The sequence below is a fragment of the Parambassis ranga genome, chromosome 7 (assembly GCF_900634625.1).
Source record: "Parambassis ranga chromosome 7, fParRan2.1, whole genome shotgun sequence".
In the NCBI taxonomy this organism is placed as follows: Eukaryota; Metazoa; Chordata; class Actinopteri; family Ambassidae; genus Parambassis; species Parambassis ranga.
Genome location: NC_041028.1, coordinates 1,779,467 through 1,793,524, shown reverse-complemented (window position 1 = coordinate 1,793,524; position 14,058 = coordinate 1,779,467). Strand labels below are relative to the sequence as shown.

The window sequence follows — 14,058 nt, the reverse complement described above, 5'->3', positions numbered from 1 at the left end:
ATGCCTGCAGTATACTGCACATTCCAAACATGGATGTCTCCAGGCAGCGGACCTGAGCGCCATCACTTCCTGTCATCAGACTCACAGAGGCTCCTCTGAGTACAGGTCTGCTGCTGATCTAAACCTGGCCGCCGCGTCCCTCCCTGACCTTTGGGTTACCTCAGGTGACAGGCAGCAGGGTCTCTGGTATGTGGGGCCTCCGGTCAGCCACACAAAGGGGGGACACCTGCAGTGACTCATGGTGTCTGTAAACCTCTTGTCCTGCTGCAGGACTTTAAAGACCAGGAGTCTCGGCTCATCTTCGTCCTCGTCACAGAAACCAGAAAGGTGTGAGTGTGTGACACAGAGGCCTGTTAGCTTAGCTTAGCTTAGCTTAGCTTAGCTTAGCTCAAAACAACCTCTGGGGGAAAAACAACTCTCCGCTGAAGTTAAAACATGTTAACAGACTTGTTGTGTCGGGTTTTTGTGGCCAAATTTGTGTGGTTTTATTCTCATACTGATTTTGTCTGTGCAGTAACCAATCATATGCGCTGGTCTGGTTACCACGGTAACCAATAAAACGGAGGAGAAGCTTGTCGTAGGCGGTAGAAGCAGCTCTAAATGCTGCCGGTGAGAGCTGGTTGGTTTATTGATGTTGTTGCCATGGAAACAAAAGCCAGACAGTGTGGGGACGATGAGTTCCTCAGAGCCTTCGTGACAAAAGCCAGGCAGCCCCCACTCTTTCCATTCTTTATGCTAAGCTAAGCTAATCACAGGCAGTGTGAAGCGGAGGAGGTCTTGATGTCTTGATGTTGGCTGTGATGCCGGTCAGGTCCCTGCAAGTCTTTAATCAGTCCGGTCAGGATCACATAAACACACAATTTTTTTTTAACCACGATGTACAGCGACGAAACAAAAATGGCCTCCTGAGCCGTTTTATCAGATTATTTTTCTGTGGTTCTTAGAATCCTTTGTTTGATCTCCTCTCTCTCTCTCTCTCTCTCTCTCTCTCTCTCTCTCTCTCTCTCTCCGCCTCCCTCTGTCCGGACTCTTGATTGTCTCTCTCTGCTGCCGGGCCTTTGTTCCTACAGTAAAAGCCTGTGAACCTGTATTTTCCTCATGATTTGACTCAGTGGAAGTGTGATGTTTACATGTACAGATTTTTGCGATTCTTTCTGCTCTTGTTTTCGTTCCCTCTTTCTCTCTCTCTCTCTCTCTCTTTTTGCCCTCCATCCTCCTGTTTTGAGTTTTTCTGACTCCGTCCTCACACTCTGAAGGGAAACGGGACTGAACACAGGTATCACTGTTTCACACACGAGCCTGAGGGGGGCGACATCTACAGAGGATTAGGACCACTGTATGATGGGTTTTTTTTGGGGGGGGGGGATTACGACTTTTTCACAGATTTTTTTTTTCCTCTGTCAGATTTTGTGAAGAGATGGTCTGAATCACTTTGTTAGCGCTGAGTTAGCATCTGTGTGTGTTGGATGCCCGGTGAAGAATCCCGCGCTGACATGAAGGACGGTGCGGCGCCCCCTGTAGGAAAGGGGAGGGGAGGGGAGGGGGGAGTGTAGTTGTGTGTTTGTTTCGGGCTGACCTTTGACCTCTCAGCACACAGAATCACAGCGATCCGGTGGAGATGACTCCTCAGTGAATGATAAGCCATTAACAGACCCGGTGTGTCGGGTCTTTTAGTCTATTAGTATATTTAGCAAAACTAAAACTGCAGATGACAAAAACTTCAACCTCAGGAAAAAAAAAAAACAAAAAACAAGGACATTGCTTTTGTAAAAACTCGTCTGACTGAAGGCCCACCCCCTCTCTCTCTTTGATACCATATAAATTCTATCAGAAGTTCTTTTTATATTTATTGTGTTTATGATTCTATATAACCGTGGATACCTTTTTTCCAGTACCTGTGGCTGAATATTTTGATTCTTTAGAAAAGTGTTGATAATATATGTGAAACAAAAAGATTGAGGAAAAAAAAAAAGAGAAAAGAAATCGAGGCTTATTTTTATTTTATTTGTTTGTTGGGGTACGGATGCGTTTCTTTATCCTAACAATGAGAACATATCACTCTGGTCCATGACAAGGAAACCAATGATTGAAAACTGAGCTTTCTTTTGTGTGCTGTCACTGCTGACATGTTTCTGGACAGAAAAATGTGACCATTCAGTTTATTTTGTTCTTTGTTTGTTTGTTTCCTCCTGAGCTGTACGTCACAAAGCTAAATATACTAATAAAAGGTGTGCTATCTATCAAACAGGCCTCTGCTCCTCCCTGGATGTTCAATGGAGTAGCTGTGCTCATTTACAAAAGTGGCGTCTCCAGAAACTGTTCCACAGCTCTGGCGGTGCCATCTAACCTGCCCCCACCCTCAGGCTGGCTCCTGACCTCCTCCTCCATGTTAGAGAAGATGCTGCCGTCCAAAGCTGTAAATCAGGCTCACAGTGCGGCTGGTGGACCACGGTGGACCCCTCTTGTTGCTGGACTGACAGCTACAGGAGGACAGGTTCAAAGGTTCTCCTGCTGTCCCATCAGTTGCCTCAGCGGCCTTCTTTTATCTTGTGACCCATTAGAGGGCCTCAGTCCCTAGTTTGGGAACCGCTGGACTACATTTAAAATATACAGTGTATAGAAGCAGAACCTTCAGCCAACCAGGCACAGGTTGAGGTTGTTGATAAAACTTTTATATACTTCAACCTGTGTGTGTGTCTGTGTGTGTGTGTGTGTGTCTGTGTGTCTGTGTGTGTGTGTGTGTCTGTGTGTCTGTGTGTGTGTGTGTGTTATTAAAACATGGAGTGTAAACCTTCAGTACTGTTATCTGTTCATCAATAATTAATCACTTCCTCTAAGTATTTAGAAGCTTTATTTATTGATCATGTGATCGTGTTTGAGGAGACGTGCTGAAGCGTCCAGTTAATTTTTTCATGATTTGTTTATGGATTAATTGATTATTTCAAATCCATAACAGATAAAACCACAAACTACTTTATGTAGAAAATGAAACCAAAATAATCATGACGGTTTGGGTGGAGCTCTCTCTCTCTCTCCCTCCCTCTCTCTCTCTCTCCCTCTCTCCTCCCCTCTCTCCCTCTCTCTCTCTCTCCCTCTCTCTTTGCCTCCCTCTCTCTCTCCCCCCCCTCTCTCTCCCTCTCTCTCTGCCTCCCTCTCTCTCCCTCTCTCTCTCTCTCCCCCTCTCTCTCTCCCTTCCCCCCCCTCTCTCTCTCTCTCTCCCTCCCTCTCCCCCCCTCTCTCTCTCGCACACACCCCTCGGTTCCGCCCCCTCGTCAGTACGCAGGTGTGCGCGCAGCAGGAGGTGTGACGAGCGCCAAACCCAAACTTTCTCCGCTGGTTCCGCGCTGCTGCTGCTGCAGCTTCACCTTCAGCTCTGCGGCTTCTCGGCGGACGGTCCGCGGCTGAACGCGCTCTCCTCCACCTCACCATGGATTAACGCTTCCTCCGCAGCCATGCTCACCGTTCACACCTTGGTTCCAGACGCCGAGTCCTCGCAGGGAACCGATCCCGCTCGGATGGCCTCCGTCCCCGTTTCCGCATTCCCGCAGCCGCCGTGCGCACTGCAGGCGCGGAGCTCAGATCCATGATCTCAACAGAAAAAACCGGTTCCTCCGGCTAATCTACCAGCGCCGCTGCTGGTGCAGTATGTGTGCAGGCAGAGGAGGGAAGGCGACCCGGAGGACTGAACGGCTGCTGACCGGAGGCTGGAAGAGGCCGCTGTCTGTGGACTGACCCGCTCCGCAGCCCCCCCATCGATCGGTGGAAAGGACAATACCGAGCCGCCGCCGAGCCCCTTCATGACCCGGGATGGAGAGCTGCTGTCGCTCCTGTATGCCGTGTCTGAACCGGCTCTGGAACTGGGTATGGCCCGACTTCCGCTACCCAAACGTCCCCAACAACAACAACCATGTCATCGCCAACCCGGCGGTGGTGCACTCGGCAGAGATCCGCACCGTGTCCGGCGACATCCGCGTCCCGTCGCCCAAGAAGCGGCCGGTGCAGCTGTACGCGGCGCTCTTCGACTTCCAGGCCCGAAGCGACGACGAGCTGACGGTGAAGGAGGGGGACAAGCTGTCGGTGATCGAGAAGCGGGGGGAGTACGTGCTGGCCAAGAAGCTGACCGGGTCTCTGGAGTCCGGACTGATCCCGGCGAACTACGTGGCGCTGCTGCAGGACGAGTTCGCCAAACATAAGTGAGTGTTTCTTCTTCTGCTGCTTCATTATGACCCGCAGAGCTCCGAGTGGACTTTAATCTGCTGATCCAGACCGGGCTGAGGGCCAAACCCGGAGCCTGAGTAAATATTTGGAACATTTCGGTGACATCCTGGAAGTTAGAGCTGTGACCTGATCCATCAGTGACAGGGTGACTGGGCAGATGTCTGATCAATGGTCGTTTTTAGTCATTGATTTGTACAGTTTTTAACATTTTTTAGATTTGTTCCATGTTGAGTTTTTAGGTTGTGACTCAGTGACGTCAGCAGGAGACTATCAGACACACATATGACCTGAAGATCCTCTAAAATATGATTAGATTAGGATGACTTATTCTGACTTTTAAAGGCCCTCTAATAATGTTTAGTTTTAATATTAAGTTCATCAATATTGATTTATTTCAGTTTAAATTCCCTTCATCATCATAAGCTCTGCACAGTTTAATGAGTAACAGTTTGGACAGTGTGGACAGCTTCAAATGTTTGACGGTCGGTCCGTTCTCTCCAGAGGTGACAGCAGAGGTGGATGTTAGCCAGGGATCATCTTCTGTCCTCCTCTGGTCCACCATCGTCCCCATCCTGCCTCGTCTTTGGCCAATATGGCACCAAATGCTCTGTTCTGACCAGAATCCATGTGACTATGACAGAAGAGTTAAAATGTGGCTTGATATAAGACAGAGAGGTTCAAATGAAGAGAATGTCATGTGTTTAACGCCTGGTCATGATCCTGAAGGATCCTGAAGGACCCGAGTCTGTCAGAGACCAGCGGCCCGTCTCATCCTCTGTATTTCCATGTTTGTGGATGTTTGTCTGCCTAGATTTTACTTGACGTGTTGGGCTCATCATTAACTTCTGTAAGAAACTGATGGAAGGTTTAGAGAGCTGAGAGTTGATCAAAGCTTCACGCTGTCAGTCTGTTGATCAATCGGCCCTGTCGGCTCACACTGACACCGCTCAGCCGTCAGGAGCTCTGCACAGAGACGAGCAGCATCCTGCTGCCGCTCAGCCCGGTGTCTCTGTGCTGGATGTGCAGCTGCAGCTCCTCCATTATTCATTCAGCTGCCTCAGGTTTCAGCAGTCTGTCCGTCTCTCTGTCTGTCTGCGATGATGCTGACCCAACACTGACTCCATGTGTCCTCAAACACACCACACACACACTGTGTTGGTCTCAGGACATCATGATGTTTCAGTCTGTTTTTTTTAGAGCAACAAAAGATAAAACATTCAGCGTTCTTATAAATAACCGCCGCTGCTCTGATCTGAGATATTTAGGACACGTTTAGAGATGTAAACGGATGTTTTAACTCGTTTACTGTCAGTCTGTGTTTCTGCAGCAGATCAGACAGCAGCTCACATCAGAGACATTAAAGGAGAAGCATCACTTGATTTAAAAACACCAGACAGATCATCAGAGCTTCACTTTTACTTCCTTAAATTCAAACGCAGCTCATTCTGTTATCAGGAATCAGCAGAGTTATTGTGATCATGCAGAGACAAACATCAGTCTACAGTTTCAGTGGTGCGTTCAAGGACAGTGGGACATTTTTTATGCCTCTGCAGAAAGAAGGAGCAGGAGTTCCACTCAAAGTAATTTGACCTTTGACCCCCAGAGGTCCATCAGTCTGTGTTTCCTCCTCCTCACGGAGGCCGAGTGGTCCCAGCAGCATGGAGTCCTGCTCCTCTATAGAAACCATCATGGCTACAGGCAGAGAGCAGTCAGACACGTCTGTTTCCATACAGCCGAGCAGGACATGCTGCATATTCAACTGTTTACATTTGTGCAGCCTTTACAAACAGATCTTACTCTCAGCAGCTGCAGGAAGCTGCAGATCGGCCAGATGCTCTCTGAATGTTGGTCATGTGACCGCTGCTGAGCCCATCATGGCTTCCTGCTGGGTGCTGAGAGCAGAACGCTTAGAATCCATGATGCATTCAAGGACCTTTGGATAGTCTGGTGTAACGTTGAGGGGGGTAAACACAAACGTCTGTCTTGCTGTGACACTTCATGGGGCTCATGTGCTGTTGTACAGTGAAAAAATGAAAAGTGTTATTGTTTATAGTAACAGTGTGTTAGCAGCTTCTTGTTGAGGGTATAGTCATGTAAACAGTGTGTGTGTGTGTGTGTGTGTGTGTGTGTGTGTGAGAGAGAGCCGGTTTTGTCTTCAGACTGTGTGTGAAGGTGCAGTTTGTGAGTTTCTGTGAAACCTGAGCGCGGCTCCGCCCTCACAGGAGGACTAAAGTAAATACAGGCCGGTTTCTGACGGGCGCGCTCAGCAGCTGAGCGGCATTTAACCCTCAGGCGTCATTGTGGACTTTTTTGTCCACTTGGTAATTTTTGCCTCTTCACCTGGCCGCCATTTTATCTGTGTTGGTGCATATGGCACATTTTTTTGTAACAAAGACTCTCTCTAGACACATTTCAGAATTCCAATGTAAATGTTTCTAATACATCACCAGAACGTGGTGAAACAAATGTACTTACTGCCCTTTTGTGTCATTCGGGGACAAAAACGTCCACTTCCAAAAAACTGCTATAAAAACTGAACAGATTCATGTTTTTTTTCTGCTTTTTTCTGCATAAATCTGTTAAACAACTTCAGCCCTGCTCAGAACGACCAAACATTAAATCATTCTGAGGAATTTAATGGCTGCTTTTAGTGGTGAACAGTAGAAAATGTCACATTTAACTATTTGTCTCAAAAATGAAACCCTTACATCAAGAAACACATGGTTATATGTTGTTATAGCTATGATATTAAAAATGTAGCATTATAATAGGAGGTAATGGGACCAAAGTGGAAAATACCATTTTAAACTGCTGCTACACAAAAACTAATAATGCATCAAACTCAATATTTTGGTTAATCTTTGACCTATCCATGACAGATATAAATATAACGCCTCAGCCACCTAACTTTTGTTTTGTGGAAAATAACTTGTTTTTTGTGTTTTCTTCATAAAACATTACTGTGACATCAAGTAATCAAACTGGCATTCAAAGGGTTAACCCATTATAACCCTATGCATGAAATCCTTGTAATTTCATCATTGCATTACTGCAGGGTTAAATTCCTCAGAATGATTTAATGTTTGGTCGTTTTGAACAGAGCTGAAGTTGTTTAACAGATTTATGCAGAAAAAAAGCAGAAAAATATGAATCTGTTTTTTGGATGTTTTTGTCCACGAATGATAGAAAAGGGTCGTAAATTAAAGTGTGTCTGTGTCTCCGTTTGTCTGTGTTTGTCTGTGTCTGTGTGTGTCTGTCTGTCTGTGTGTGTGTGTGTGTGTGTCTGTGTGTGTGTGTCTGTCTCTGTGTGTGTGTCTCTGTGTGTGAGTGTCAGTGTGTGTGTCCTGTGTCTGTGTGTGTGTGTCTGTGTGTGTGTCTGTCTGTGTGTCTGTCTGTGTCTGTGTGTGTCTGTCTCTGTGTGTGTGTGTGTGTGTGTGAGTGTCAGTGTGTGTGTCCTGTGTCTGTGTGTCTGTGTGTGTGTCTGTCTGTGTCTGTGTGTGTCTGTCTGTGTCTGTGTGTGTCTGTCTGTGTCTGTGTGTGTGTCCTGTGTCTGTGTGTGTGTGTCTGTGTCTATGTGTGTGTCTGTGTGTGTGTCTGTCTGTGTCTGTGTGTGTCTGTCTCTGTGTGTGTCTGTGTGTGTGTGTGTGTGAGTGTCAGTGTGTCTGTCTGTGTGTCTGTCTGTGTGTGTGTCCTGTGTCTGTGTGTCTGTGTCTATGTGTGTGTGTCTGTGTGTGTGTCTGTGTGTCTGTCTGTGTCTGTGTCTGTGTCCTGTGTCTGTGTCTCTGTCTGTTTGTGTCTGTGTGTGTGTCTGTCTATGTGTGTGTGTGTGTGTGTGTCTGTCTGTGTGTGTGTGTGTGTGTGTCCTGTGTCTGTGTGTGTGTCTCTGTGTGTCCTGTGTCTGTGTGTGTGTGTCTGTCTGTGTCTGTGTGTGTCTGTCTCTGTGTGTGTCTGTGTGTGTGTGTGTGTGAGTGTCAGTGTGTCTGTCTGTGTCTGTGTGTCTGTCTGTGTCTGTGTGTGTGTCCTGTGTCTGTGTGTGTGTGTCTGTGTCTATGTGTGTGTGTCTGTGTCTGTGTGTCTGTCTGTGTCCTGTGTCTGTGTCTCTGTCTGTTTGTGTCTGTGTGTGTGTGTCTGTCTGTGTGTGTGTGTGTGTGTGTCTGTCTGTGTGTGTGTGTGTGTGTGTGTCCTGTGTCTGTGTGTGTGTCTCTGTGTGTCCTGTGTCTGTGTTTGTGTCTGTGTGTGTGTGTCTGTCTATGTGTGTGTCTGTGTGTGTGTCAGCCTGCAGAGTGATGTGTGTGTGACACATTCCTTGTGTCCCTTCCATTCATGTCTCTTTGTGCGTCGTCTGTCTCAGGTGGTACTATGGGAACATAAACCGGGTGAAAGCTGAGAAGCTGCTGCTCGCGTCCCAAAACAAAGACGGCTCCTTCCTGGTTCGCATCAGTGAGAGTCACAGCGATGAGTACACGATCTCTGGTAAGAAGCATCTCCACCCACACCCACCTCTGCCCCTCACTGCGTCACTTCCTGTTATTTCTTGCTCCATCTTCTTCCTGTGGCTCTCAGTGCGTGGCGGCCATGATGTTACAGCAGAGGGAGGAAAAGGTGCTGAGCTCAGCTGAGTGTTCGTTAGGGCCAGAAGATCAGATTTATTTGCTGTGATCGATTATTAATGATCATCCTGGAGTCCACTAATATGTTGTTGAGGTGACACGTTGTGCCAAATGTTCCCCACAATGTGACACCTTAACCCTCATGGACTGTTCGCAAACACCCTTATGTGTTGTTCGGGACAAAAACGTCCCCTAACTTTAACGGTTTTAAAAATATATTAGATAAATATTTTTTGAAATTTTTTTGCATAGACCTTTTAATTAACTTCAGTTCTGATCAACAGTAGTGAAAAAATCATTTTCCCCCAGGATTTTAACCCTTTAATCACCAATTTTATAAGGGGTGGTGCTGAAGATTGAAAAAAAAACACAAAATGGCTCATTTTTAATAGAAAAGGTGAATGTGGACTGGATTCTTTTGAACCTTTATTACAGTCTTGGTCATGTCAAACATCAGTAAAAAAATTGACTTGATTGCATTATTAGTTTTTGCACAGCACTGGATTTTCATTTTTTTCTCCCATTTTGTCCCATAGACTTACATTATAAACACACTTTTTGACTGCACAGCCATGGCACTACATAATCATGCATTCTTGATTGTTGGTGGTTTACCCTGTTGGTAGGAGGTAACATTTGTGATTTTTACAGTTAACAACTTCATGACCATATTAATATGGTCATGAAGTTGTTAACTGTGATTTTTACAGTTAAAATCCTGGGGAAATGATTGTTTCACTACTGTTGATCAGAACTGAAGTTAATTAAAAGGTCTATGCAAAAAAATTCAAAAAAATGTTTATCTGATATATTTTTAAAACCGTTAACCGTCGCTGTCCCGAACAACACATAAGGGGGTAAAATTTGCCCAGTGTACTGTTGACCTATGAAAAATTTTAAAATCATATTAACAAAATTTATGTAAAATTAAGCAAAAATGATTATATTTGTTCACATATTGACAAAGTTATGGCCAAAATAAACAGAAAAATTTCTCTCAGAGGACAAAAATGTCCCGAACAGTCCATGAGGGTTAATTAAAGTTCATGCCTTTAAAACGGAAGCTACTGAAGAGTATTCATATAAAATATAAGAAGCCGTGTTCGTGGAAATATTAATATAAAATAAATATGTCATTATTCCATTGATACCATGGAGTAACACTGTGAGTTTAATAAAGGGGCGTGGCTTCAGCTGTTCACTGCCCTAAAAGAGGAAGAATTCCACACAGAGAGGATACAACGAGGATTTATTGATCGATACAGTGTCACTGTGATTGATTAGAGAGATTCTTCAATAGGCTGCTTATCAGTTAGATCAGATCTACGTCCACACACGTCCGGTTTATCTCAGCTCCACCTCAGATGGACTCCAGAGGCCTGGGTATCACAGGGCCTCCTCCCCTCCACCTGCTTTCTCCTCTCTCCTCCTCTGACGTCACCATCTTGTCTCTACTCCACCTATCGCTCTCCCCCCTGCTCTCTCTCCCTCTCTCTCTCTCTCTCTCCCCTGCCCTCTCTCTCTCCCTCTCTCTCTCCCCCCTGCTCTCTCTCCCTCTCTCTCTCTCTCTCTCCCCTGCCCTCTCTCTCTCCCTCTCTCTCTCCCCCCTGCTCTCTCTCCCTCTCTCTCTCTCTCCTCCTCTTCTTCAAGGTCCTTCAGGTCTCGGGGAGGGGGGGGGGGGGCGCTGCAGTTCTCACTGTGCTTCTCCTCCTGAAATATGCATCATCAGGACTGTGTGTGCATGCAGGCCTTTCATTTATGGCACATGTTTGTATTACAGTGTGTGTGTTTGTGTTACAGTACAGTATGTGTGTGTAGCAGCCTGTGTCTGGTTACTTTGCGTTTAGCCACAGCTCCATACAGGCAGGCTGTTATCTCGGCCTTCAGGCCTTTGTCGGAGCAGCGGGTGTTTTCAGTAGATCACATGACCTTAAACAGGAACAGGCTGCCTGTAGATCTGTGCGGATCGAGCTGTTTGATCTGACTGAGTGTTTCAGCACCTGAATGAAGACTCGTGTGTTTTTGTCTCCGTCCCTTCCAGCCCGCAGCGAGGGGAAGGTGTACCACTTCCGGATCCAGCGCTCCTCCATCGGAGCGTACTTCGTCTCAGATAAGATCTCCTTCGCCACGCTGGGGGAGCTCATCTCCTACTACCAGAAAAACCCCCGCCTGGGAGTCCCCCTGGAGGAGCCCTGCGCCCAGCAGGTAGGACACACACTTTATTTCTGTCCATGTGAGGTCATGTGAGGTCATGTGAGGTCATGTGAGGTCATGTGAGGTCATGTGAGGTCAGTGTTACAGGAGCAGGTTCAGGTCATGTTGAGATGAGATTTATTCACCGATGGTCTCTGTGCAGGTTTGACTGAGCTCAGTGTTAAAGTAACAGGAGGAAAAACAGAATCTGCCGCAGGGTTCGTTCTGTGTCATTTATTATGAAAAACTGTAAAACCTTTAAAGAACAAAACAAGAAGAATCATCAACTGCTGTGATCAGGTTTTTGTCTACGAGGAGGAGGAGGAAGAGGAGGGAGAAGAGGAGGAAGAGTTCTTCTTCTCCTGTTCTTCCTCTTCCTCCTCTTCTCCCTCCTCTTGCTCCTCTTCTTTTCTTCCTCCTCTTCCTCCTCCCCTTCTTCCTCGTCCTCCTCCTCTTCTTCTTCCTCCTCTTCCTCGTCTTCCTTTTCCTCGATTAGGAGGGAAGAGGAGGAGCAGGAGGAGGAAGAAGGGGAGGAGGAAGAAGAGCCTCCTCCTCTTCCTCCTCCTCCCCCTCTACTTCTTCTTCCTCCTCCCCCTCTTCCTCCTCCTCTACTTCTTCCTCTTCCTCGTCCTCCTCCTCTTCACTCCTGCTCGAGGAAGAGGAAGACGAGCAGGAGGAGGAAGAAGGGGAGGAGGAAGAAGGGGAGGAGGAAGAGGAAGAAGAGCCTCCCCCTCTACTTCTTCTCCCTCCTCCCCCTCTTCCTCCTCCTCTTCCTCGTCCTCGTCCTCCTCTTCTTCCTTTTCCTCGATTAGGAGGGAAGAGGAGGAAGAGGAGCAGGAGGAGGAAGAAGGGGAGGAGGAGAAAGAGGAAGAAGAGGAGGAGGAGGAGGAGGGTTATTTCCCTCTTCCTCTTCTTCCTCCTCTTCTTCCTCCTCCTTCTTACTCCTCCCCTTCTTCCTGCTCCTGCTCTCCTTCCTCCTCCTTGTCCTCCTGCTCTTCTTCTTCCTCCTCTTCACTCCTGCTCGAGGAAGAGGAAGACGCGCAGGAGGAGGAAGAAGGGGAGGAGGAAGAGGAAGAAGAAGAGGGGGAGGAAGAGGAGGAAGAAGAAGAAGAGGAGGAAGAAGAGGAGGAGGAAGAAGAGGAGGAGGACGAGGAAGAAGAAGAGGAGCAGGAGGAAGAAGAGGAGAAGGAGGAAAAGGAGGAGGAGGAGGAGGAGGGTTATTTCCCTCTTCCTCCTCCTCTTCTTCTTCCTCTTCCTCGTCCTCCTCCTCTTCTTCCTCCTCTTCCTCGTCCTCCTCCTCCTCTTCTTCTTCCTCCTCTTCCTCGTCTTCCTTTTCCTCGAGTAGGAGGAAGAGGAGGAGGAGGAGGAGGGTTATTTTCCTCTTCCTCTTCTTCTTCCTCCTCTTCTTCTTCTTCCTCTTCCTGCTCCTCCTCTTCTTCCTCCTCCTGCTCCTCCTCTTCTTCCTCCTCCTGCTCCTCTTCCTCCTCTTCCCTCCTACTCGAGGAAAAGGAAGAGGAGGAAGAAGAAGAGGAAGAGGAAAATAACCCTCCTCCTCCTCCTCCTCCTCCTCCTCCTCTTCCTCCTACTCGAGGAAAAGGAAGACGAGGGAAAAGGAAGTAGAGGGAAATTATTATTATTATTATTATTATTATTTCCCTCTACTTCTTCTTCCTCCTCCCCCTCTTCCTCGTGCTCTTCCTCCTGCTCGTCTTCCTTTTCCTCGAGTAGGAGTGAAGAGGAGGAAGAAGAGGAGAAGGAGGAAAAGGAGGAGGACGAGGAGGAGGAAGGGGAGGAGGCTCTTCTTCCTCCTCCCCTTCTTCCTCCTCCTCCTGCTCGTCTTCCTCTTCCTCGAGCAGGAGTGAAGAGGAGGGGGAAGAAGAAGAGGAGGAAGAGGGAAATAACCCTCCTCCTCCTCGTCCTCCTCCTTTTCCTCCTTCTCCTCTTCTTCCTCCTGCTCCTCTTCTTCTTCCTCGTCCTCCTCCTCTTCTTCCTCCTGCTCCTCTTCCTCCTCCTCTTCTTCCTCCTCTTCTTCTTCTTCCTCCTCTTCCTCCCCCTCTTCTTCTTCTTCCTCCTCCTCCCCCTCTTCTTCCTCCTGCTCCTCTTCACTCCTGCTCGAGGAAGAAGAGCAGGAGGAGGAAGAAGGGGAGGAGGAAGAAGAGCCTCCCCTTCCTCCTCCTCGTCCTCCTCCTTTTCCTCCTTCTCCTCTTCTTCCTCCTGCTCCTCTTCTTCCCCCTCCTCCTTGTCCTCCTGCTCTTCTTCCTCCTCTTCCTCCTCTTCTTCTTCCTCCTCCTCTTCTTCCTCCTTCTCTTCCTCCTCCTGCTCTTCTTCCTCCTCCTCTTCCTCCTTCAAGAAAAGATGGAGGGATGATGTCACATGTTTCTCCTGGAGTGAAGGAAGAGGATGTCTTCTTCTTCCTCCTCTTCTTCTTCCTCCTCTTCCAGGAATAGGAGGACAGGAACATGATTCTTATCCTTATTTCCAGTGAGACGTTTACTAGGAAGTAAAGGAGTCCGTCTTTATTCCTCTTCCTCTCTTCCTCCAGGCAAAGACCTCCTCACCGTTTTATTCCTCCTTCTGAGGGCGTGGTCTTTTTTGCAGGAAGCATTTCCTTCCTCCTCTTGAAGGAGAGGAGGCAGGGAGAGGAGGACATCTTTCTCCTGCACTTCCTCCTCCTCCTGGAAGATAAATGAAGGAGCAGCTGAAGATGATGATGGTCTCCCCTCCTCCTCCTTTATACAGGTGGAGAGATGAGGATGGTCTTTTTCCCTTCAAAGAGGAGGAGGAGGAATGAAGACCAAAGTTTTCTGCTTCACTGTCTAGAAGAAAGACGAGGAAATGCAGGAAGTCTTTTTGTTTGTCCTTTTCCAGGAAGAGCAGGAGGAAGAAGACAAAGAAAAAGGCCATCCTCTTCCTCGTCTTTCTTTCTTTGTTGCTAGAAGGAAGTAGAAGACAGTGGTCTTAATTCTGTGTCCTCTGTGGAAGACCATCTTCATCGTATTCCTGTAAGAAGGAAGAGGAGCTACCACTCTCCTCTTCT

General features: G+C 47.5%; 1 protein-coding gene and 1 long non-coding RNA gene across 2 annotated transcripts in view; one reads left to right on the top strand and one right to left on the bottom strand.

Moving 5' to 3' along the window:
• Positions 1-3,300: 3,300 nt before the first annotated feature.
• The window catches only part of LOC114439101 (tyrosine-protein kinase SRK3-like), an 18,039-nt gene continuing 7,281 nt past the window's right edge, over positions 3,301-14,058 (top strand). The window contains exons 1-3 of the mRNA XM_028410858.1: positions 3,301-4,193; positions 8,570-8,691; positions 10,870-11,033. Coding sequence (XP_028266659.1) covers positions 3,808-4,193; positions 8,570-8,691; positions 10,870-11,033 — 672 coding nt within the window. The 5' untranslated portion in view covers positions 3,301-3,807. The remainder of the gene's footprint in view (positions 4,194-8,569; positions 8,692-10,869; positions 11,034-14,058) is intronic.
• The window catches only part of LOC114439109 (uncharacterized), an 18,350-nt gene continuing 17,618 nt past the window's right edge, over positions 13,327-14,058 (bottom strand). Inside the window, exon 7 of the long non-coding RNA XR_003671022.1 lies at positions 13,327-13,696. This is a non-coding gene — a long non-coding RNA (uncharacterized LOC114439109). The remainder of the gene's footprint in view (positions 13,697-14,058) is intronic.